Raw genomic sequence first — 25,080 nt, forward strand, 5'->3', positions numbered from 1 at the left:
ACGGAAAGTATTCAGACCCCCTTAATTTTTTATTTTTTTTTAGTAGAAGCACCCTTTTGATCTAATACAGTCATGAGTCTTTTTGGGAAAGATGCAATAAGTTTTTCACACCTGGATTTGGGGATCTTCTGCCATTCCTCCTTGCAGATCCTCTCCAGTTCTGTCAGGTTGGATGGTAAACGTTGGTGGACAGCCATTTTTAGGTCTCTCCAGAGATGCTCAATTGGGTTTAAGTCAGGGCTCTGGCTGGGTCATTCAAGAACAGTCACAGAGTTGTTGTGAAGCCACTCCTTCGTTATTTTAGCTGTGTGCTTAGGGTCATTGTCTTGTTGGAAGGTAAACCTTCGGCCCAGTCTGAGGTCCTGAGCACTCTGGAGAAGGTTTTCGTCCAGGATATCCCTGTGCTTGGCCGCATTCATCTTTCCCTCGATTGTAACCAGTCGTCCTGTCCCTGCAGCTGAAAAACACCCCCACAGCATGATGCTGCCACCACCATGCTTCACTGTTGGGACTGTATTGGACAGGTGATGAGCAGTGCCTGGTTTTCTCCACACATACCTCTTAGAATTAAGGCCAAAAAGTTCTCATCAGACCAGAGAATCTTATTTCTCACTATCTTGGAGTCCTTCAGGTGTTTTTTCATGTGTCTTGCACTGAGGAGAGGCTTCCGTCGGGCCCCTCTGCCATAAAGCCCCGACTGGTGGGGGGCTGCAGTGGTGGTTGACTTTCTACAACTTTCTCCCATCTCCCGACTGCATCTCTGGAGCTCAGCCACAGTGATCTTTGGGTTCTTCTTTACCTCTCTCATCAAGGCTCTTCTCCCCCGATAGCTCAGTTTGGCCAGCTCTAGGAAGGGTTCTGGTCGTCCCAAATGTCTTCCATTTAAGGATTATGGAGGCCACTGTGCTCTTAGGAACCTTAAGTGCAGCAGAATTTTTTTTGTAACCTTGGCCAGATCTGTGCCTTGCCACAATTCTGTCTCTGAGCTCTTCAGGCAGTTCCTTTGACCTCATGATTCTCATTTGCTCTGACATGCACTGTGAGCTGTAAGGTCTTATATAGACAGGTGTGTGGCTTTCCTAATCAAGTCCAATCAGTATAATCAAACACAGCTGGACTCAAATGAAGGTGTAGAACCATCTCAAGGATGATCAGAAGAAATGGACAGCACCTGAGTTAAATATATGAGTGTCACAGCAAAGGGTCTGAATACTTAGGACCATGTGATATTTCAGTTTTTCTTTTTTAATAAATCTGCAAAAATGTCAACAATTCTGTGTTTTTCTGTCAATATGGGGTGCTGTGTGTACATTAATGAGGAAAAAAAATTAACTTGAATGATTTTAGCAAATGGCTGCAATATAACAAAGAGTGAAAAATTTAAGGGGGTCTGAATACTTTCTGTACCCACTGTACATCGTAGTTTTAACTTCTAGTAATATACCTTGTAATCACACAGAATTTGAAGACATTTTTAAAATTCTGTTGTGAAAAATTAATTAAGACAGAAGGTGCCTTACAAATGAAATCATTTTAATAGAAGACGGCAAGATTTCAGTAAGGTGGAAAAACTGTAGAAAAATAAAGTAATATAATCACTTAACTGTTCCTGTAGTTTACACTTAACAGCTTGGTTAATTTAAATAACTACCAGTGTTATTTCATAACAAAAAGGTTAATAAACAGACTACCAATGTTTAATATTAAAATACACAAAATAGACAATCTACTTTACACTTTTGCCAACATTTTTTTTATACTAGCAGAGTAGTGATCCATTAAAAACTTTCATTAGAACAGGTGGTGGTTTAAACCGAGTCCTCCTGTTTGAAGGTTGCGAAGGGTTTCGGGTTGTCATTTTCTTTGGTTTGTGCACTGGATAATAAGTGGGTTTCCATTTCCTCCACCTTCACCTTTACTGAAAAAACTGTAGAGACACATGCAAACCATGTCAGAACTAAAGATATACAGTATATACATATTATTTGAAGAGATTGCTACATACTTTCTTCCTCAGGTTCAGTCTTTATTTGTAAGGTAAAGGGAGTGACAGAAGGGTTTGATGCCTCTTGTGATTGATTCGTCTCTGGATTCTCATTGGGCTGTGTGGGCTGGGTTTTAGATGTGCATTTACTCATGTTTTTCTTTACAAATCTTCGCCCTAAAGTAAAAAATACAGAATTATAGGAGAATGAAAGCAAGGCAATGACAACATTTTGACATTCGATAAATGTAACCATCATAAAGTAACCAATAATAAAAAATATTTAACGTACTCCTTTTCCCCATAAAAGGTTTTGCCTTTTTGCTTGTGTGTGAGCGTTCCTGACCCTGAGGTGGTTCTACACAGAAAGCAAAATACAACATGTAGCAATCAAATTTTGGACTGCATATATGAATACCATGAAAATTACAATTATTTTACCAGGGCCGATGGGTGGCTGCAGCTGGTAGCCAGTGATTTCACACCAACCCACAGGATAAATTTCAGGGGACTGACAGTCTACCCACTGATCAAACTCAGGCTCCCAGCCATCAAAGTGAAGAAGGAGAAGCCGGCCTACGCAACGCCTAACAGTGGCAACACACACCAACCGGGGCTCCATGAGGTCCACTGCCTCTAGCTTCATACCTGAGGTAAAGCCGTGGCCTACATCACCCTGGGAAAGATGTATGAGGGAGGGACCACAAGATGAGCTTAAAACATAATAAATCCACATATGCATTAACATATTGTATATAGCTCAATTGTCAAAAAAGGTTTACCGTGTTGAAAAGTCTTCGTGGAACAGCTACAGTTCCGGTTTCTTCTAAATATTTTGTCCATGTGAATGTGGCATGATCATAACCTGATGAGAAAGGAGGCAATGTCAACAAACTATAAAATTGCAAATAAAGGCTCTTTTGCTTAAATATATATATATATATAATATATATATATATATATTGTTTTAGCAGTTGAAGACAACTGGAATAATCAGTTCAGCACATTACCAGGAGGTAGAGTAAGAGGGATGTCATTGTTCTCGCAGTATCCAACAGGTAAAATGGCATGAGAGCTGGCATGGTAACAAAACCAGTCAGAACCATCACCGATCTCGACACCGTCAATGCCTACCATGATGTATCCATCCAGCAACACCTGAGTGATAAGATAAGCCAGGTCAGTGCAAACACTTTCAACAATGTACTGAAAGTATTCACTTAAAGTCATAAATAGTGGCTATATCATACCTTACGGACTGATGCAACGCAGATGTTCCCAAGGTTCAGAGGATCAATTGCTTCAAGTTTCATGCCTTCCTCAAAAAACGTATCTCCCATGTAAACAGTCCTCAACTGTTTGCATACAGTAAGGAATTATACATAGCAAATTACATTACATGACATAAGATTTTTGAACTAATATTAACACAAAAAGTAAAAAAACCCATGGTAATATTTAATTTTAACAACATTAATATATATATATATATATTGTTTTAGCAGTTGAAGACAACTGGAATAATCAGTTCAGCACATTACCAGGAGGTAGAGTAAGAGGGATGTCATTGTTCTCGCAGTATCCAACAGGTAAAATGGCATGAGAGCTGGCATGGTAACAAAACCAGTCAGAACCATCACCGATCTCGACACCGTCAATGCCTACCATGATGTATCCATCCAGCAACACCTGAGTGATAAGATAAGCCAGGTCAGTGCAAACACTTTCAACAATGTACTGAAAGTATTCACTTAAAGTCATAAATAGTGGCTATATCATACCTTACGGACTGATGCAACGCAGATGTTCCCAAGGTTCAGAGGATCAATTGCTTCAAGTTTCATGCCTTCCTCAAAAAACGTATCTCCCATGTAAACAGTCCTCAACTGTTTGCATACAGTAAGGAATTATACATAGCAAATTACATTACATGACATAAGATTTTTGAACTAATATTAACACAAAAAGTAAAAAAACCCATGGTAATATTTAATTTTAACAACATTTGAGTGAAATGGTATATGCACTAACCTTCCTGAACTGATGTGGCACACTGTTATGAAGGACTTTGCGAAATGCTGGATGGCTACTCATGTTGACACTCGTATCTGTGTGAGAAATACTCATCATATTATCTACAAATAACCTAAGGACAAAAACAATAAATGAAAGAAAAAAACCCGTTTTTTATTTTATTTTATGTGAGCCGGAAACAGGCTTCCATACGAAAATAATAATATTTACAAAAATAATAAATAATACAAATTAATAAAATACAAATTCCCTTGTTCTTCTACGGAGCCCTGCACATGACGTAAAAATGATCATGACGACAAAGAATTTGTTCAAAAGACTTATTCATTTGTGGCAACATTTTATTAATGCACTCCCTCATGTTCCCACGACTGGCTACCATTTAATTAAAACAAGCCTACAAATAAATAAGTCATGGGAACAAATTCTTCTTATATAACCACATCTGTATTGGACAATTATGAAAGACAACAAGAAAATCCAAATGTCATGTGTGGGGATCAGTATTTTTCAGCTTGTTCGTGTAAAATGTTCTGCATGCTTGTACTGACATTTTGTGTACCTGTCTGTTTCCATGCTTATACAGTGGGTATGGAAAGTATTCAGACCCCCTTAAAGATTTCACTCTTTGTTATATTGCAGCCATTTGCTAAAATCATTTAAGTTACAGTTTCTTCTCACCTGTTTCTTTGATTGAGTGGCCCACTCTTTCAGACCAGCCTACAGGGTGTAATAGAGGACTCTGCATGTGACACCAGAAATCTGAGAGCACTTCACCCGAGGGTCCCAGGCCCCCGTCCTCATACAGCAGTCTGAGCCGGCCTCCTACGACAGTATCCACCACCGCCAAACGAGTACGGCTCACCTGCGAGCGATCGACCACCTCCACCCGAACCCCCTGCCTGAACGGACACCTCAAACTGTCTGCCATCTGAAACACAGACAGATGGGAAACAGAGAATGACAGTTATGCAGAGATAAAAGAAAACAGATGGCATCAATGGAATATTCATTTGCCAGTGCTGTCACCTTGACATGACAGTCAACAGGAAGAGTGTGTGCTCCAACCAGTCTCTCTATCAGGTAGGATTTCCAGTCTTTAATATGGTGATGGACCTCTGCAGGGAAAAAAATGGTCAAGATTTTGCATTTTTATAGAATTGATACCCGATGACCTATGGTGTAAACTCTCACCTTGAGGGGGGACCAGGAGCTTGCTGTTCACTGCACACCAGCCTATTGGATGAACATCAGCCGTGCCCAAGTTACACCACAGGTCATGGCTGTCATCATCCTCAAAACCCTCATGGCGCAGAAGAGCTTTATAGCCTGAGAGAAACACAACAAATCTATTTATCACACAATATCACATAATTATTATTAATCTTAATTGCATTCTAAAAATGTACAATGTTTAGCATTTAAAATGTTTTATTAAAATAACATTTATTACAACCTAATAAACTACTCTGTGAATGTACAACTTTAAAAACATGTTGTCATATAAACATACAGTCACTGTAACCACTGTCTATGAATCAAACAACACTGTATTTTTGTTTTTGTATGCAGACAGGCTTGTTTGATAGTTTAATTAGTATTGGTTCCTTATTGTCTTTGTATATTAATTTGTTGTTACAAGTTATTTGATACAGACTGCAAACTCAAAATTTGGGGAAATTATAATAACTTGATAAAATATAAATATAATATATGCTAACGTTCAAAGTTTGAGGTCAGTACGTTTTTTAAAAAATAAATTAATACTTTTATTCAGCAAGGCTAAATTAAACTGATTGAAAAAGTGAAAGTAAACACATTTATAATATCATTCTATTTCAAATAAACAACATTTAAAAAAAAAAGATCTATTCACCAAAGACTCCAGAAAAAAATATCATGGTTTCCACAGAAATATTAAGCAGTACAACTGTTTTCAACACTGATAATAATAATAATTAAAAAAAGTTCTTGAGCACCAAATCAGCAAGACAGGTTGCTGAAAATTCAGCTTTGCCTTCACAGGAGTAAACTACACTGTAAAATATAATAAAATAGAAAACAGTTATTTTAAATTGCAATAATATCTCACAATATTACTGTTTTTACTGTATTTGTATCAAATAAATGCAGTCTTGGTGAGCATAAGAGACTTCTCAAAACAAAATAAATTTTACCAACCCCAAACTTTTGAATGATAGCATTATTATTTAAAATATATATTTATATTTTATTTTTTAAATATGAATAATATGGAGTTTATATACCTGCCAGCTGTACAACAGTGGCGATCCAGTACACCTTACTTGGCAAGGCTGTGTGAGTGTTGAGAACTTCCACTTTTAACCCCACATAGATGTCGTCCCATTGAGCGCAGAGTGGGGCCTGTGATATGGGGAGTAATGTATTGACCGTGATAATGCAATAGCAACAATCATGTGATAGACATTTGTGCATTGATGTACACATTGTTGTAACATTCACTACATTTCTCTTTCACAGGAAGATTTTTGCACGAATTACGGTGGATAGAAATCACTCACATGTCTGAAGCAGGATACAGGGGCAGCGAGGAGGCCACTTTTCTCAAGGTAACTACCCCAGTCGAACCCAGCCAAAGTAGCTTGGAAGTAGACAGTACAACATCAACATTTAAACATTTGTAAAGCTCACTGTAGTGAAAAGTGAGAGTAATCTGTGTGTTTTCTTACCATCTTGTCCAAATGCTCTGCTCTCCTGATGATGCTCATTGGTCTTTGACTGTGAAGCCTCAGTCTGTGATTTCAGAGACAGTTTGTGTGATGACTTCCTAGTGGGTGGTCTTCCCTAAGTACAAGGACACATCAAAATTGTATCACTGTTCACATAAATGCATAGAAATACTATACCAGACAATCCCACCTGGAGCCGTGCAAGAACTGAGGATTTCTTTGTGTTGGATGAGTATGAACGCGAGCACGACACACTACAGAAGCGCTTAGACCTGGAGAATGTTTCCGTGGTGCCTCTGGTTCCACACATTTCACATGTAACTGCAGAGACATAAAATTGAGTGGGGTTTACATATACTTGTCCATGGCATGCACTTGTCATGAATCCATGTTCATTAATATAAGTGTTCCTGAATTTACCAATTCCATCACTTTCTGACCGGGAAGAAAGTGTTGCAGAATTATTAACATCATCATCACTGGAATTCTGCTGATCGTGGTCTTCTCCATCAAATATTCTTTCTTCTCCATCATTCATAAATGTCAATTCCTGTTCATCCTTTTAGGAAAAGCAAAGTCATTTATTAATTAAATTAAACCAATGGTGTTAAAAAAAGTACATTTATCAAAATAAAATGATGATATACACACACACACAAAACATATATACAGGCACATCTCAATAAATTAGAATGGCGTGGAAAAGTTAATTTATTTCAGTAATTCAACTCAAATTGTGAAACTCGTGTATTAAATAAATTCAATGCACACAGACTGAAGTAGTTTAAGTCTTTAGTTTTTTTAATTGTGATGATTTTGGATTACATTTAACAAAAACCCACCAATTCACTATCTCAACAAATTAGAATATGGTGACATGCCAATCAGCTAATCAACTCAAAACACCTGCAAAGGTTTCCTGAGCCTTCAAAATGGTCTCTCAGTTTGGTTCACTAGGCTACACAATCATGGGGAAGACTGCTGATCTGACAGTTGTCCAGAAGACAATCATTGACATCCTTCACAAGGAGGGTAAGCCACAAACATTCATTGCCAAAGAAGCTGGCTGTTCACAGAATGCTATATATATATATGTTAACAGAAAGTTGAGTAGAAGGAAAAAGTGTGGACGAAAAAGATGCACAACCAACCGAGAGAACCGCAGCCTTATGAGGATTGTCAAGCAAAATCGATTCAAGAATTTGAGTGAACTTCACAAGGAATGGACTGAGGCTGGGGTCAAGGCATCAAGAGCCACCACACACAGACGTGTCAAGAAATTCGGCTACAGTTGTCGTATTCCTCTTGTTAAACCACTCCTGAACCACAGGGTAAAATATGACATGGATTATCGCAGCACTTCAACAGTTGCATTCATTTTCAGAAGAATAATTTGAAGGATGATGCCTCCGGTTCTCATTTGATCAACCCCTTGGCCAAAGCCCAAAATTTTATTTATTCATGGTCACTTTTGATTTCCCCTCATTCATTTCAAAAGACATTTTTAAACACAGAAAGGTCTCATATGCATCATCCTGACAGCTCCAAAGCCACCTGGGGAATGATCAAAATATTAAACCCATGAAAAGTTGCTTCAGAAACAAATTTCCAGAAACAATTGCCATTTGGTAGTTTACAGGTGCATCTCAATAAATTAGAATGTTGTGGAAAAGTTCATTTATTTCAGTAATTTAACTCAAATTGTGAAACTCGTGTATTAAATAAATTCAGTGCACACAGACTGAAGTAGTTTAAGTCTTTGGTTCTTTTAATTGTGATGATTTTGGCTCACATTTAACAAAAACCCACCAATTCACTATCTCAACAAATTAGAATATGGTGACATGCCAATCAGCTAATCAACTCAAAACACCTGCAAAGGTTTCCTGAGCCTTCAAAATGGTCTCTCAGTTTGGTTCACTAGGCTACACAATCATGGGGAAGACTGCTGATCTGACAGTTGTCCAGAAGACAATCATTGACATCCTTCACAAGGAGGGTAAGCCACAAACATTCATTGCCAAAGAAGCTGGCTGTTCACAGAATGCTATATATATATATATATATATATATATTTTTTTTTTTCAGGATTCTGAATAGGAAGTTTAAAAGAACAGCATTTATTTGAAATGGATTATAAATATCTGTACTGTCATTTTTGATCAGTTTAACTTTAATCTGACTTTGCTGAATAAAAGTATTAATTTCTTATTATTACTGGTCGCAAAATGTATTCATTTTCCAATTATTATTATTATTCTATTTATTTGCAGGTTTGGGCCTCCACCAGAGGCGTGAGATACTCACTGATGCGAGCTGCTGAGGTGCAGTGGTCGCTCCGCGTCTCCTCTTCGTACACGAGGAACAGGAGACCCCTCTACCTCCGCAGTTACTGCACGGTGTTCGAATGATGAAACCCGTCGGGACAGCGCCATCCTTCAGCCTCAGCCCTTTGAATCCCATTGCCTTTGCAGCGGCATAAGATTTCGGATCAAAGCAGTCCTTGCTGAAGTGCTCCGAGCATAGATGGGAGTACGTCTTGCCGACCCAGTTCTTTCGGGTCTTCTGGACCTGTTTCTCCCATTTAAGGAACTCCTCGGGGTCTTTGGGAAATCTGAACATTGAGACATTTTGCCCGCTGAACTTCCCGCAGCCATAAGCAACACATCGGTTAGGCATTTGTAATTTGTAATACAGATGTGGGATCGTATAGAGGTCTTCGGGAATGTAGTCTGCAGATGGCTCCAAATAGCGACTGCGAATTACGTTCAAGAAGCATTAAAACAGTTACAAGTTCCACCAGATAACATTAAACCACATTGCTTCACGGTTATTAGCACTCAGTCAGTGGTGCAAGCGTATAAACAAATATTTGAAGAGCATCTGAGAGCTCTGTATAAATGGTAAACTATGACATACACGGACCAAAAGTCAAAGCAACAATATGAACATTGTTGTGTGTAAAAGAGAACTCCACAACAACACATTTCTCACCTGCTTTTCCACTTAAAGCCAATGTGGAGCGGTTTGCTTATCGTGAACAGCGCATTATCGCCATCATCCGGACTGGAGAAGCAGATTACGTTACAAAAGGGTTTCATTAACCTGTATGACTTTATGCGCTGGTTGTTTTTAAAACGATGTGATGATTAAAAGCCTTGGGTTCATAAACTATTTATATATATCTATTGTACATGAAATGTTAATTCAGTAACATTGGAATAGTCATCTACGCTTGACGGGAAGCAGTGTGGTTCCATGGTGTAATGGTTAGCACTCTGGACTCTGAATCCAGCGATCCGAGTTCAAATCTCGGTGGAACCTGACTTTTGTTTTCCGTCAGGTAAAGAGGAGTCAAGTACTTGTGCTTATACGTACAGTTAAATGAATATCAATCAATAATAAAAAGGAAAGCCAAATTAGCACTTAACCAAGAATGATATTGCCAGTCTGGAAGCTGTAATGCTGAAATCACATGACTGTACCTGTACTCATGGTTGGCTCCTCCTTTCTGCAAAGCTGAACTAGGTCAGTAAAGTAACACACTACTAACACTTGTTATAAGTGGAAAGATAAAAACGAACTATTTATCCTGTTAAATAAGTTCATTCACAACTGCATGCATGTACAAGTTCTCTAAAAGGCAGGAAATTAATATACTAGCAGAGTCTTTTATTTATAAGTGACTGTTAAATTGAATTAGTAAGTTTTATATATGTGAAGTTGTTTGAACAAATATCATATGGCCTATCATCCAGTTTTTGTAGGTCCTATATGTAAAGTCCACTATTGAGGCCAGGCAGAGTGGCCCCACTTATACTGTTTTGTCCCAGGCCCCATGAATTTTAGCACAAGCTCTCTGATGGTGTACAACTCCAAACACATTAAAACGGACAATTTCTTGGCATTTTTGTGTGCTGTATTCATCAGTCGGTCAGTGAATGGACAGTGGGTCAGCTGTGGGTAACCATAACCTTGACAAGTAACCTTAGTGCCTTCAGTAAAGTAAAGATTCTAGCATATAAGAAAAGAGAGAGAGAGAGCTTGAGGCTTATGTTGAAATATGGGAAGACAGATGATATGTGAAGATATTTGGGATTGGGATGCATAAAGTGAGGCCATCAAAACAATATAGTAAATTCAAAAAACATTATTTGAATTAATACATTGATTTTATAAATAGGCCTAACAGAGATTGCCAGCCTCAGAGGCACTATTATACGTCCTGTGGGAGTATTGATAACTGTCCTGCAATTATTGTCAGAAAAGTTTCCAAAAGATTGATTCGCTTAGCCACATTGTGGGGTTATTTATTAATATTAATGCCTTGAGATGTACCATCTCATTGTCGAGGGGGTTCCATATTAAGGCACTTTTTCCTTTCATCTAATATATATTAATGAAAATTGTACTCTGGACTTGTTAAATTCTCTCCACTTTTGCCAAATTAGCGCTGCTTACAAAACAAATTAATACATTTTTTAATACGGCAAACTACTTCCATAAAAATAAAACACTGGAGAGCATTTTCACTCCAAACTTCTCCAAAACACTTTCAATCCTTTGTTATGGAATGAAGAAAAATACTATCAAGATAAAATAGCCTGCTTCATTATTGCTAGCCAGTGATCCTCCATATGCCTTGTGCTTTATATATATTTTTTTACATTTTACCTTATTTGTATATTTGTATAGTTGTATTTTGTATTTTGTATTTAATCTGTATTTATGTTATCTGTATGCACCCAAGGGTCTGAGAGTAACGCAATTTCAATTCTCTGTGTGTATGTGCTGTACATGTGGAAGAATTGACAATAAAGCAGACTTGACTTGACTTGACTTGACAATGAGAAATCAAAGGCTGATCTACAAAGTTATTTTCTATTGCCACTAAAATAAATTAGATAATATATATATATATATATATATATATATATATATATATATATATATAAAAAAGTACATCTGTGTTAATTATTAATGTAAAACATGAATCTTTATTAATGTAAAACATTAATATTTATTAAAAGAATTTAACACAATTTAGGTGTCATGTCATCCAACAGGGACAATCACCACAATTTAAATTAAATTAATTAGAGTAAGCCTACAACATATAATGGCTTAAAATTCTGTATGTTAGCCATTTTTAATTTCTAGTGTAATGAACGAAAATGAACAAATTACTGTAAATATAGATTGAAAGTTGTATAAAATAATGTTGCTACAGAATCAGATGCTGGATTTTTTTCTTCGTTATTCTAAATTCATATTCCACAGAATGCAATTCTTGCATACATCAAATCAAATGTAATTCTTGAACTTCATTTTGTGCATAATATATAATAACTTAAAATACTCATTAAAGTGGGATATTGTAGGTTATTTATTCCTCTTTTTGAATAAGTAGCCTACTTATAATTCACTGCATCTAATAACTAAATCCTGTTAAATTCAACCATGTAAATCTAGTATAGCTGATAAGATTTCAATTACTTCTTCAATTTTGACAATTTCCCATTAAAATTCCAAAATAAAACAATGTGAATTTGTATTTTCATAAAAAACTAAATTTAATAAATCTGTACTAACATTTTCAGACATTTAAATACCTACTTGACGTCTGTTTAAAAAAACACAGTTAAAGAAAGAAAATACAATTCACATTTTGGCTCAATTTAACTTTTGATACTATTTTGATACCACTTGATACTAACATGACCGTACGACAGACTACAAAACACACCTATGTTGCGCACAGATACGGCAGACGAGGACATTTATTTCAAACACATCGTCGCTCAATTCTGTATCTCTTGACGGGACTAGATGAGTTACTGTAGAGCCGCTGCGACCGTCGCTTTATCCTTTCTTGCCGAGTCGACTCCCCCTACCTCCTCCGCTTGCAGAATTGTATAAAGAACACAAATCGGGCTGGGGAGGGGGGTTGATACGCCGAAGCTGAAATTGAGAGGCGAACCCAGGAAAGAGGAGTATTTGTACACGGGACTTTCCCCCCCTTCGTCCCTAAAAAGGAGGGGGAAATGTCATATTTTTAAAAGCGATATTTTTAAAATCGAGGATTACGTATAGGCTTAGCCGCCTATCTCTGAGGATATATATTTTAATTCGTTAAAAAATATGGCCGAGAACGTTCTGGAGTCTGGTCCGCCTTCAGCGAAGAGGCCTAAACTGTCCTCCCCGGCTCTATCTGCCTCCGTCAGCGATGGAAACGGTAAATATTTATTTTGTTTAATTTTTACGATATTGAATATTTGAATCACTTGATGCTTGTTTTCTATATACCCATGCACACTGAAGTCTTTAAGCGGGGAATGGGGTTTTCTTTTTAGTTTTGTGCCAGGCTAGCAAGCTCAGGCTAGTTTGGGAAGCTAACGACGTCGGGTCCGCACGAGACTAACGTTAGCTTTAGCTTGTCATTCCAGCTAGGTTAGCATTAGCGCTTCTCTGTCGATGTTGGGATTCACTCACAGCGGCTGCACGCTGCTTTCCCTCAGCGAGGGACTGTGCTTGGTGTCAACTGGTGTAAATGTAAAACTAACGGGTGCAAGGAAAAAACTATTTTTGGATCTACAGTGGCAATAACAGTAGTGGGTTTTTTTTGTGTGTGAAACGCCTGTTTCGGTTTGGTTCCCACTTGCTAAGAGTTGGGATCACTTCTTCAGATAATAAATATAATGTATAACGATTAATAAAAATTGCATCAATAATTAGGCTTCTACGAATAGATTCTGAAAGCCTAGTCGTCACATTTAATCAATGCTCCTTTATTTACTAATGATCGACATTGATTAGCCTGCTAAACTGAATCAATCAACTTCAAAACTTTCTGACTGCACTTAAACACGATTGTTTTCACAAACTACTCATGTGCAGCGAGCACAAACTTTAGCCTCTGTTCCTTGTGTTTTCCTCCACATATTTTCCTGTTCTTTTTAATGTTAATAAATGTGATTAATATTGGTTAGCTATGATGGTCAGCTAATAACAGACTGATGCTGAAGGCCCGCACATCAACTCCCTGCCATTGTTAGCTAGATGCAAATCAACTAATTCCTCATTATTTTAAGGTCCGGAGGTTGATTCACTGGTTTGAACTCACTGGCTTAATGTTTGTGTGATTTGGAGGATACAAATGTACTTGTGTTGTGTTTGAGTGAGTTAGCTTGCTGGCTCAAATAGCCTTTTAGTGCGTCGGTCATTTTTTTCGGAACTAGATTTCCATTGTTCAGCCATAACACAACTGACGAGCCTGTCTCGTAAAAACAAACCGTAAAACTCATTTAAATCTTAGCGATGCGAATTATTACCACACAAGTGTCCTGATGTTTCTTATTAAATGTTAAAGGTTCGAGTTATTATACTTGAACGTATCTTCAAAAGCGAAGTACGTTTCTTTGTTGATGTCTCGAATGTTTTCAACATTTTGTTCAAACTCTAGTTTGATCCGGTACATATATAAGTGTACATATATGTAAGGAAATTACATACTTTATTTATTTATTTTTTTACTTTTGGATAGATGCAAATGGTAGGTGTGGATGATTGCAATACGTGCATAAAGATGTTTCCTTTAGACATTTTTTGTGGAATTTAGAAAAAATAAATTATTTTTAAGATTTAATAAATCTTATCACAATAAAATACCATTTTAAATGAGCAAGCATCACCAGCAAGTCTCATTCACTAGAGTCTAAGTAGTGACTACCTGAATACATTACATCCTAATTCAACAACATGTACTCCTATCTGTGTTTAGCTTCATGTCAAACCACAGCCCGCCATTTCAGATAGTCATTAATAAACACAGCTGTCAGATTTCCAGCGAGGTAGCTGTGGAAGTAGCATATCATTTTGGATTGAATGACAACTTTACGTAGCGATGACAGGACATGCCCATGTCATTACACAAATGAATAAATCACAAACTGTGTTTTCATAATATGTTGATAGAAAGTGGTCACGGTGGTCTTTTCTTAGCTTCATATAGGATGATTTATCCATTTCAGCTGCTAATGCTGTATATATTCGTGCATTCTTAAGGGCCGTTCACACCGAGAACAATGAATGTAATGATAACTATAAAGCGTCCACACCAATGCATGATCATGTTCTGTTTATAATAAGTGCACGCTGCAGCTATGTTAAATGCTTTAAAGATTATCATTGGCCTGTCAATGTTTTTATCATTAATCACCTGGAGATAAAAATGTTTCAGAAAGCGATTCCAACAAAATTTGTTCCTCTGTGTCATTCTAGAATTAGAATGATTATTAAAACTATAGTTTTGTCGTCCATTGTGTGAACATGCCTTAAACTGTAATTTTTTCATGATTATAAAAGCACTTATTTAACTGATGTTGTACGCAGATTTAAAAGTCATTAACACAATGCATTTGTGAGTTTTGCCTTAAATCTCAAGGTGTAGGTCAGTGGAATGGAAAAAATAGTGTAGTGTGTCCATGTAGCTCATTTACGTGGAAAAGCGGTGCAGTGGAATGCAAAAAAAACAAAACTTGCATTCTGTGTGAATGGCCCCTTAATCCATTCTTTGTTTTCTCCAAATTAACTTTTCATTTGATGTTCTTTCTTATGTCCAGATGTCAGAGTGTTCAGGTATATTGCTGAATCTATCCCAAGACGAGGATATATTATGTATTATTCTCCCATCATTAAACCTGCTTCTAAATTCTCATTCCCTGCTGTAGATTATTGCTCGCTTTTTGACCTGGAGCATAACCTTCCAGATGAGCTGATCAGTTCCTCCGAGCTGAGCCTAGCAAATGGAGGGGACCTCGGCCAGTTGCATGGCAATTTGGGTAGTGGGGGCGGGGCCATTGGAGGAGTTGTGTCCAGTGGCCAGGATGCAGCAGCCAAACACAAGCAGCTGTCTGAACTCCTCCGGCATGGATCCGCATCTGCATCACAGCAGCAGGGTGCAATGGGTAGCCCAGCAGGAGCCTTAATGGGGCTTTTTGGGAATATGAAGGCTTCACCAGGTACTCAGGGCATGGGCCCGCAAGGGCAGCAACGTCTTTCCCCGCAACAGGCCACGCTTATGCAACAGCAGCAAATGGCAGGGATGGTGGGCAACATGAACAGGAATATGCTCGGACCTCAGAAAGGCAACGGACAGCAGCAAGCAGGAGGGCCTGCGCCTCAGCAGCCACACATGCTGGGAGCGCAGATGATGAACGGATCGCCCAGAATAGGACATCACAACCCGGGCATGGGCAGCAGCAGTAACCTGTTAGCAGAGGCTCTTCAACAGCACCAGACAGTAGGAGGTCAGGGTGGACTGAGGGCACAGCAGCCTGGAGCAATGAACAAGGTAGTTACAGCATCATCAATGTTGGTCCGAGGCACCTTATAGAAATGCTTTATGTTAGCCATGTTGGAATTATCCTGTTTATTCCTCCTCAGAGATGCATGATAAATCGGTATCAGCCAATAAATGTGAGATTTTGTGTTAAGTTTCATTATTGGACCAATATATTTAAAGGGGTCCTATTATGCTCTTTTACTAAGTCTTGTTTTGGGGGTGTACTAGAACAGGCTCTCATACTAGGTTGTTAGTATGACCCAGTCTGGCATGAACGGCTTGAATAGTTCCTGTATCAAATGAAGGCCCGCCTTCTGAAATACGAAATGTGCTGTGATTGGTTAGCTGGGCCAGTGTGTGTTGTGATTGGCAGCACTCGGTGCCTGGTCGGGAAATGTAATGCCCCTTACCATAGCTGCCTGCCAGCTTCAGTGTAAATATTGCGTCAAAATCAAATCAATCTGAGCACGATTTAAACCCAGATGATTGTAACCACTCTAAGTTCGTCTGCCTTGGGAAAGCTAGCGTGCCTCCGACATAGTGATAACACTCGTTGCCTTCTCTAGTGCAGCTCAACCAGGTCTCGTCCCATTCGTCAATATTTGTGATATCACAAATCCCGGAAAATATGCGTTGTAGTCCAAACTTTGTAGATCTTTTTTATGCTCAAACAGCAACATTACAGACTAACTAAAGTTGAAAAAGTGAAAAAGCATAATAGGACCCCTTTAAGATGATAAATTATAGCCAAAGGACGACAACTTTTTGGGGCAATAATCCCTCCCTTCCAGCAACCTGTTACTCACACAAGATTGCAGCAATTAACAAATGACAACAATCCAATCATTTCCAGATGGACAAAATCATGCGTTTCACACTGATATACATTGCAATAGAGAATAAAAGATGATCACAACGGTTTTATTCCGACTTTAATTTTAAAAGTAGCTTTCTCATTTGAAGCACATAGCTATCTGGACTGGAAAGGTGAGCATTTTTCTCACAGAATGTAGATTATTACATAATAACAGTCAATTCTTTGTAATCAGCTTTAGAATATAAATGATTATTAGGTAAATATCTTACAAAATTTCTGTATTGCTACTAGGGTTGTGACGGTGAGGAAATTTTCCCACCGGTTAATCGACGTGTGACAACACCGGTAATACCGGTATCACCGTGGGGGCGGGGGGTTCCCTATTTTTCTAGCTTTCCTTTGCTTTTAAATAGCTTGTAAAAGCAGCGTGCGCATTTTACTTTCACTTTGAAATAGCGGCAATTGGGCTTAAAGCAATCGTTCGTTTATATTTTCCCTCTTTTCCTCGCTTTCCAAAGCGGCGTGCACATTTTACTTTCACTTTTGAATTAGCTGCAGTTCGGCGTCAATTGCTTGAATGCAACAACAAAATACAACTCACTTTAGCGTATATATAAAACATAGAACTTTTATTAACAAAACGAATACAAATACACCATGCTATAGGGCAGGCTATGCCTAATATAAAATAACAAATAACTTGCATAAAGTTTAAATGGGTATACAAAACTGGAAACCAGTAAACATGTATAATATATAACCAAATAAATAAGAAATGTAGAACGTTTATTAGCAAAACGAGTAAGAAAGCTTGGAGGCACGGTATACACCTTGATGTCAAATAAAATAAATAAATGACACAAAGTTTCAATAAAGTAAAAATCAGCTTAGATAACCGGCAAAAGTCAACAGGCTTTTCAAAATCCAAAATATTGCCAAACAGGCACTTTTGCATCTCGTTTCGAAACTAAATCATCCGCGATCGTCTTGTCTGTCTCACCTCAGTCAGCTCGACTCCCTCTCCTCACTGGAGAAATTCAATCTGATCTGTGATGTGACTGTCGTTCGGCACGCTGCATTGAGCAGCCACGTTCAGTTTTTAATTGTAGTGTCTGTTCTTTTACTGAACTTGACTTGCGGTGGGCAAGTGACGTAACCGGTGTTGCGGCTTAACAACGGTATCACCGTCAGCACCGTCTATCGCGGCAAGCCTAATTGCTACAACCCAATTCCTCATGATCTCATATCTTTCATAGGGCATTAAATCATGTTTATTTTTTCCCCAAATTCTATATTTCTGTTTGAATTTTTCTGGATTCTATTTTAATGGTTAAAATTTTAATAATCAAACAATCAACTGAATTCATAATTTTCTTTTACAATTTACTAAATAGTTAAATTAAATGAAAATGTAATTAATTTAACAATAGTTCCCTATTAAATTTGTTTGATTTTTTCCCAGAAATTCTGTTGACTTTTTATTTTTATTTTATGGATTCTGTTTTATGATTTAATAAAAATGTATTATCAAAGCTGGTGGTAATCAAATAACTGTAGAAAACTTGAACTATTTAATGAATCTTTTAAAATGTTATCTAATAAAAAGCCTGTTGTACAGCAAATTGATTGCAGAAAAAGTGCTGTACAACAGGTTTACTGTTTAAATTAAAGGACAAAATCATGAAAAATTGTGTGATATTCCTTAAGTAATGTTTTAGTAAGTTGTATTATTATTTCTTTGAGAAGTAAATGTTACTGTATAATGGTAATATATTTGTCATAATTTCATTGAATTAAACCAAACGTTTATTTTAGGGGTTTATAGTGAAGACCTTTGAGTTGCTATGTGTATCTGACGATAGTTTTATCAAATAAAAAGTTGAAATGCTCGTGAAGTGAATTCGCAGTGCAGCTCTTGAGATCAAGATTGAAAAACACTACTACTACTATCATGCTTCAGTGTGTAGACTAAACTGTGCTGACACAGACATTAGTCCATATTGCAATTTGATTAAACGTACAGTCCTCCTTTGATATATTTTGACATTGATGTACAGTAAATTCCTTTTTATGACTGGATTCCAAGATTTTGTCCACATGGTGGAAATAATAGGTCCCTACACACATCCATAGGAGTTTTTTTGTTAGTTTTTTTGGAGAAGCATTCTTATTTCCCTCTGTCTGTTTGTTGCAGATGGGTATGAATGCAGGTTCAGGCCCCTATGGAGGCCCGTATGGTCAGCCTGCCAGTCAGGGTCTGGGTGTTGCAGGGCTGGCCCCTCAGCTCCAGAACAAACCAGGTCTCCCCAACAGTCCGGCCCAGTTTAACCTCGACAAGAAGCCTGTGCAGAGCATACCTGGCATGGTTTGTAATTCAGTCATAAAGACTTTAGACTCATTTGAAAGAAATCTACAAGATATCCTAATGTCTGTTATTTTGTGATTTTCACAGCAGGCTTCCCAGCCTTCCCAAGTGGGTGCTGGCGGAGGCGCAGGAATGGCCAGCATGGTGCCTAACACCCAAGGAACTCTCGGGCCCGGATCAGCTCCATCAGCTGTGTCTGCAACAGCGGTGGGAGGAGTTCCTCCAGCAGCCGACCTGGAAAAGCGCAAACTCATACAGCAGCAGCTGGTGCTTTTGCTCCATGCCCACAAGTGCCAGCGGAGGGAGCAGGCCAATGGGGAAGTAAGGCAGTGTAACCTGCCCCACTGTCGCACCATGAAGAACGTCCTCAACCACATGACGCACTGCCAGGCTGGCAAATCTTGCCAAGGTGAGTGTATAAACTGCACAGAATTTAAATAACATGGCACTTTTGTGGCATGTGGTTCTATTGTTCAGCAGTTCTGCCTATTTATACAACATGGTGCTATTACTAATATTAGGTTTGTGTTTTTATTGCTTTTTAGTGGCGCACTGTGCCTCATCCAGACAGATAATCTCTCACTGGAAGAACTGCACGCGGCATGACTGTCCAGTATGCCTACCACTGAAAAACGCAGGAGACAAGAGGAATCAGCAGAGTGAGTGTGTGTATTAATTAAAAACATGCTGTTTCATACATCTCAACTTACTTTTTGTTTGTATGTATGTGTTTTTGCTGTTAGAATCTTATCATTGTCTTCAGTGTTGCAAAATTGGACATTTCAACAGTTGTATGACTATTAAGTTTGTATGGAAACTGTCACTTAATTTGATTTATTAGATTTTTTTTTTCTCCAAATGATTTCAGCTCTCCTAGGCACTGGTGGTGTGGGGTTAAGTTCTTCTTTGGGTAATGTAACTGGTGGTACACCCAGTGCCCCCCATCTCAATACCCCAGGGCAGGTAGACCCCAGTTCCATTGAGAGGGCTTACGCAGCCCTGGGCCTCACATACCAGGGAAACCAGGCTCCCCCTCAGCCTGTCCAACAAACACAACGGGCAGTGAACACAATGGGTAATGACAAACCGAGACTTCAAATTTTATTTGAACAATACTTTCCAGTAATTTTTATATATATATATTGTTTTTTGGAATATGTTTCGGAAATAAAATGTTTTGCAGTGGTACCTATTCTCATGACCTTTCTTGTTACAGGAGCAAATCCCATGGGAGTAAATGGAGCAGTGGGTGGTCAGTCTCCGAATCAGCAAGCTAACCTTCTCCAGGAAACAATGTTGCATCTGAATATGAACTCGCAGAGGTAAACAAACCCTTGGGTTCATCTTGCGTAACTAGTCGCCATTCACTTCTCTGCATTCAGTTGGTCTTAAAATCTCACAGTAACAGTAATCCACAGCAGCAGGTGTCTGTCAGCTTTGACAAGTTCATATAATAAACATAGAGTGGTCCTCATTTGTTTTTGCTCCCCTTTCCCCAGTCTGATGAATGACAATGCTGTGGGCGGTGTGGGGTCTATGCCTGTGGCCAACCCAGCTGCCAGTGCTGGCATGAGCAAGAACTGGCACGAGGACATCACCCAGGATCTACGCAACCACCTGGTGCACAAACTGTAAGTTGTTCACTGCTATGTGAAAATTATGCCTGAAGAAGTTACGTAAAAAAAATGTTATTAGTCACATTTTATAGTGAAATAATTAATTTTTTTTATCAGATACTGAAATGAACAATCTTATAATATTTGTTATATTGATGTCAATTGTTGTTTTTCATTACTGCTGTGTTATTACTATATTTCTTTTAAAATAAATTTATCTTGCCATGAAAATAGCCATAGATGCTGGTGTGGCAATAAAAATAAACAAACAAACAAATAGATAAATTCTAGTATTCTTATATATAAATATATAAATTCTTTATAATAACCAGTAATTTATTAATAATAATAATAATTACCAATAAATAACCAATGAAAACCAAGGCTTTTGATATTAGTTGATATTTATTTCTTCTCCTTTGCTGCCCTTCAATTTCTTCAGAGTCCAGGCCATTTTTCCCACTCCAGACCCTGCTGCACTGAAGGACCGGCGGATGGAGAATCTAGTGGCCTATGCTCGTAAAGTTGAGGGGGATATGTATGATTCCGCTAACAGCAGGGTGAGGGTATTGTCTTGTTGCCTGTTAATGATTTGTGTTTAATTGTAATGACTGATTTGTCACCATTTATACTTCACACTTTTCAGGCTGAGTATTATCACCTGCTGGCGGAGAAGATTTATAAAATCCAGAAGGAACTGGAAGAGAAGCGAAGGACACGGTTACAGAAGCAGGGTATGATGCCTACGCAGCAAGGGCCCACTGGGATTGGTCAGACAGAGCTACCCACAGGACTGCCTTCTAGTGAGTACTCATCCACCAAACTTGTCTCTCTTTGCGACCAATTAGCAGGTAACTAAATGCATATTGGCTATTAAAAAAGGGACAAGCCTTTCAATGTTTCCTACCCAAACGTCTGGTCCTAAAGGAAATATGTCAACAGAACAGAAAACTGCTCTAGTCCAGCAATTTCACAGGGTCTTGTTTTTTGTTTTATTGTTTTGCCCCTCTACCTGCAGATGGCCCTCTCTCGGATCCTTCAGTGGTGCGGCCTATTGGTCCAAACCAGATGTTGAACAGGATGCAGAATGCTACCGGTCTGTATATCTCATATACATGTATTTGTGTTTACTGAGATATTCTAAATGTTTAATTTTATATGTGTACACTACTGATCACAGTTTCTTTTTTTAAGAAATACTTTTATTCAGCAAGAATTCATTAAGATTATCAAAAGTGACAGTAAAGACTTGTGTTGTAACAAATAAATCTTATTTCAAATAAATGCTTTTCTTTTGACCTTTCTGTTCACCAAAGAATATTGACAAAAATATGTATACATCATGGTTTCCACAAAGAATTAAGACTGAAGACTGGTATGATGGCTGCTGAAAATTCAGCTTTGCCATCACCAGAATAAAGTATGTTTTAAAATATATTAAAAATAGAAAACTATTGTTTTAAATTGTAATATTTAACAGTATTACTGGTTTTACTGTATTTTACTGTACATACACACACATATATATATATATATATATATATATACAAAGTGATATATGAATTTATACATTTCTAAAAATATAATTAAATATATGTATGTATGCATAAATCTCCCTTCGAAAACTGGGCCGCAGGGCAGTATTCCAGCATAACGACCCCAAACACACCTCCAAGATGACCACTGCCTTGCTAAAGAAGCTGAGGGTAAAGGTGATGGATTGGCCAAGCATGGGCATCCTCAAACGGAAGGTGGAGGAGCACAAGGTCTCTTAACATCCACCAGCTCTGTGATGTCGTCATGGAGGAGTGGAAGAGGACTCCAGTGGCAACCTGTGAAGCTCTGGTGAACTCCATGCCCAAGAGGGTTAAGGCAGTGCTGGAAAATAATGGTGGGCGCACAAAATATTGACACTTTGGGCCCAATTTGGACATTTTCACTTAGGGGTGTACTCACTTTTGTGGCCAGCGGTTTAGACATTAATGGCTGTGTTGAGTTATTTTGAGGGAACAGCAAATTTACACTGTTATACAAGCTGTACACTCACTACTTAACATTGTAGCAAAGTGTAATTTCTTTAGTGTTGTCACATGAAAAGAAATAATTAAATATTTACAAAAATGTAAGGGGTGTACTCACTTCTGTGAGATACTGTGTGTGTGTATATATATAGATGTATATGTGTGTATTAACTCTCCTCTGCTCTGTGCATTGCAGGCATGAACCCATTTGGGAAGCATATGGGAATGCAGTCCATGGGCCAGAGATCTACACCTCCTCTTCCAATCAGCACACCTCTTAACCAGGTCATTACTGTGACTGGAAGTGATACCTTTTGTGGTTTAAGTTTGTTTTAAGTGTGCACAAAATATTTCTTCTAAATGCTGAATGTTTTGGCTGTTTCAGGGAAGCATGGGCAGTGTGAGGATGCCACAACCGAATGTTGCACAGATGCAAAATCAGTACAGGCAAACTGGACCATTTCAAGGTTCAAATCCTGTTCTTGGTGCTGGATCTGTTAATATGGCACACCCAGGAAATGACAGCCCTGTCACTCAAGTAAGAGGGCATAGATGTTCTCTGAATTGTATTACACTGAGCGAATATTACTTCTACTATTACACATCAATACATGTTATATTTTTGGTAGACATGTGGTCCTAGTCTTTCCCCACTGAGCGCGATGCAAAAAAGCGAGGCGAATCACGACGAACGGCGCTTTCACACCGAACGCGAAACGATTGTTCGCTTTCTGTTGATTCAGGCCTGCACGCTAGGTGGCGTCGACCAACAAGGCATTTTTTCCTCAGATATGTATCTCGTAAATGGATTTACCATAATCCACTGCTCAATATACAGCATTAAATTAAGATAAACAAGGTTCTACACCAGAAACAGACTATCTATAATGCTTACAAGAATAGGCTACATCCTAAAATATAATTAGAAGTACAATTAGCATCAAGCTACACTTGAAAATGTATGTAATTATTAATGTATTTGCTTACCCACTTTAAACCATCATCGAGTGCTTGTAATAACTTCCAGTTGTGATCTATAGTTGATTTTGGTTAAGCAGACACATGCACTCTTTGTATGTTTAATAACGCTACACTGCTAATATTTGTCATAAACATCCTTTATTGCTATAAAAATACCATGAGCTGCATACAAAACACATATAGAAAATATATCGTCATAATCCTATGTCTATTTGCTTTCATATTTCATGTGTAGAAAAAAGTGAACGCGCTCTGACTCATAACACTCGTGCACGTGGAATAAAACGGATGGTGCTCTACAGATCACATAATTCAGTGGACAATTAATAGAAATGTTATTCTGTATAAAGAGCATGTGAGAGTAAATCTGTGCTTGTTTTCAGAGGGAAAATACATACAGAGATCAGGACATACATAATTTCTCAAAGAAAAAAAATAAGAAAACGCATACATACACCTTAATGTTACTATGAAGAGTATGTATATACAGAGTATGTATGCCCTCAATCTTGAAAACAAATTTCTCAAATTTACGCATTATATTTTCTTCCTCTTAACAACAACTATAAACAAAAGAACATGGGGAGATATTGCTTACAACTCATACAAAAAGATCATTTAAAAGTACTGTTACAATTCAAGAAAAATCTGGGCGTACCGGTTTAATATAATCTATCCATTTATTCCAAATTAGAAAAAAATCTTCTGAGTTCTTAATGAAAAATATAGTTTTTCCATCACATATATAATGTGTATTGTATCAATCCACTCTTCAACTGTGGGTGACTCTGGCTTTAGCCATTTTTTAGTCATTTCTTTTTTACTAGCCGCCAGAAGAATTAACAACAATTTCTTATCCTTATTGTTCCACCCATCTAAATTTATATTACCCAAATATAGAGATTCACAATTAAAAACAATCTTTACTTCAAAAACAGCTTCCAGATTTATTTTTATCTCTTGCCAATATGGGGTTAGTTCATATTTGCCAAAAAATATGGTAGTGTTAGCTTCCTTTTCCCCACATAATCTCCAGCAGCTAGTACCCTTCCCTTGGTGATTTTTCTGTGATGGTGTAATAAAGAACCTAATAACATTCTTCCAACAAAATTCTCTCCACATGGTTGAGCTTGTAGATTTCCATTGTGTTTTACAAATTTTCTCCCAATCCTCATCTGAGACATAAAATTACCTTCCAGAGAATAAAT

The 25,080-nt window shown here is 37.9% G+C and overlaps 2 protein-coding genes and 1 non-coding gene across 3 annotated transcripts in view; 2 read left to right on the forward strand and 1 right to left on the reverse strand.

The window, feature by feature from the left end:
• Positions 1-1,575: 1,575 nt before the first annotated feature.
• Positions 1,576-9,796, reverse strand: LOC107554057 (lethal(3)malignant brain tumor-like protein 2). The gene is made up of 18 exons (XM_016236436.1): positions 9,724-9,796; positions 9,037-9,484; positions 7,150-7,288; positions 6,920-7,050; positions 6,730-6,844; positions 6,562-6,641; positions 6,286-6,403; positions 5,213-5,347; positions 5,048-5,136; positions 4,700-4,949; positions 4,016-4,092; positions 3,766-3,870; positions 3,526-3,673; positions 2,767-2,849; positions 2,426-2,660; positions 2,277-2,342; positions 2,006-2,161; positions 1,576-1,927 (listed from the first exon to the last, which is right to left on the reverse strand). The coding sequence occupies exons 2-18, from the start codon at positions 9,406-9,408 to the stop codon at positions 1,809-1,811; spliced, it is 2,418 nt and encodes an 805-aa protein (XP_016091922.1). The 5' UTR covers positions 9,409-9,484; positions 9,724-9,796; the 3' UTR covers positions 1,576-1,808.
• A 185-nt stretch (positions 9,797-9,981) lies between these two features.
• On the forward strand, positions 9,982-10,053 carry trnaq-cug (transfer RNA glutamine (anticodon CUG)). The gene has a single exon. It is a non-coding gene; the product is annotated as a tRNA-Gln (tRNA).
• Positions 10,054-12,499: 2,446 nt separating this feature from the next.
• The window catches only part of LOC107554018 (histone acetyltransferase p300-like), a 29,549-nt gene continuing 16,968 nt past the window's right edge, over positions 12,500-25,080 (forward strand). Inside the window, exons 1-13 of the mRNA XM_016236369.1 lie at positions 12,500-12,964; positions 15,459-16,081; positions 19,084-19,254; positions 19,342-19,663; positions 19,800-19,913; positions 20,123-20,329; positions 20,471-20,576; positions 20,754-20,885; positions 21,313-21,430; positions 21,517-21,673; positions 21,889-21,966; positions 23,088-23,176; positions 23,277-23,429. Coding sequence (XP_016091855.1) covers positions 12,871-12,964; positions 15,459-16,081; positions 19,084-19,254; positions 19,342-19,663; positions 19,800-19,913; positions 20,123-20,329; positions 20,471-20,576; positions 20,754-20,885; positions 21,313-21,430; positions 21,517-21,673; positions 21,889-21,966; positions 23,088-23,176; positions 23,277-23,429 — 2,364 coding nt within the window. The 5' untranslated portion in view covers positions 12,500-12,870. The remainder of the gene's footprint in view (positions 12,965-15,458; positions 16,082-19,083; positions 19,255-19,341; positions 19,664-19,799; positions 19,914-20,122; positions 20,330-20,470; positions 20,577-20,753; positions 20,886-21,312; positions 21,431-21,516; positions 21,674-21,888; positions 21,967-23,087; positions 23,177-23,276; positions 23,430-25,080) is intronic.

Source organism: Sinocyclocheilus grahami, unplaced genomic scaffold (assembly GCF_001515645.1).
Source record: "Sinocyclocheilus grahami isolate Dianchi unplaced genomic scaffold, SAMN03320097.WGS_v1.1 scaffold490.1, whole genome shotgun sequence".
In the NCBI taxonomy this organism is placed as follows: Eukaryota; Metazoa; Chordata; class Actinopteri; order Cypriniformes; family Cyprinidae; genus Sinocyclocheilus; species Sinocyclocheilus grahami.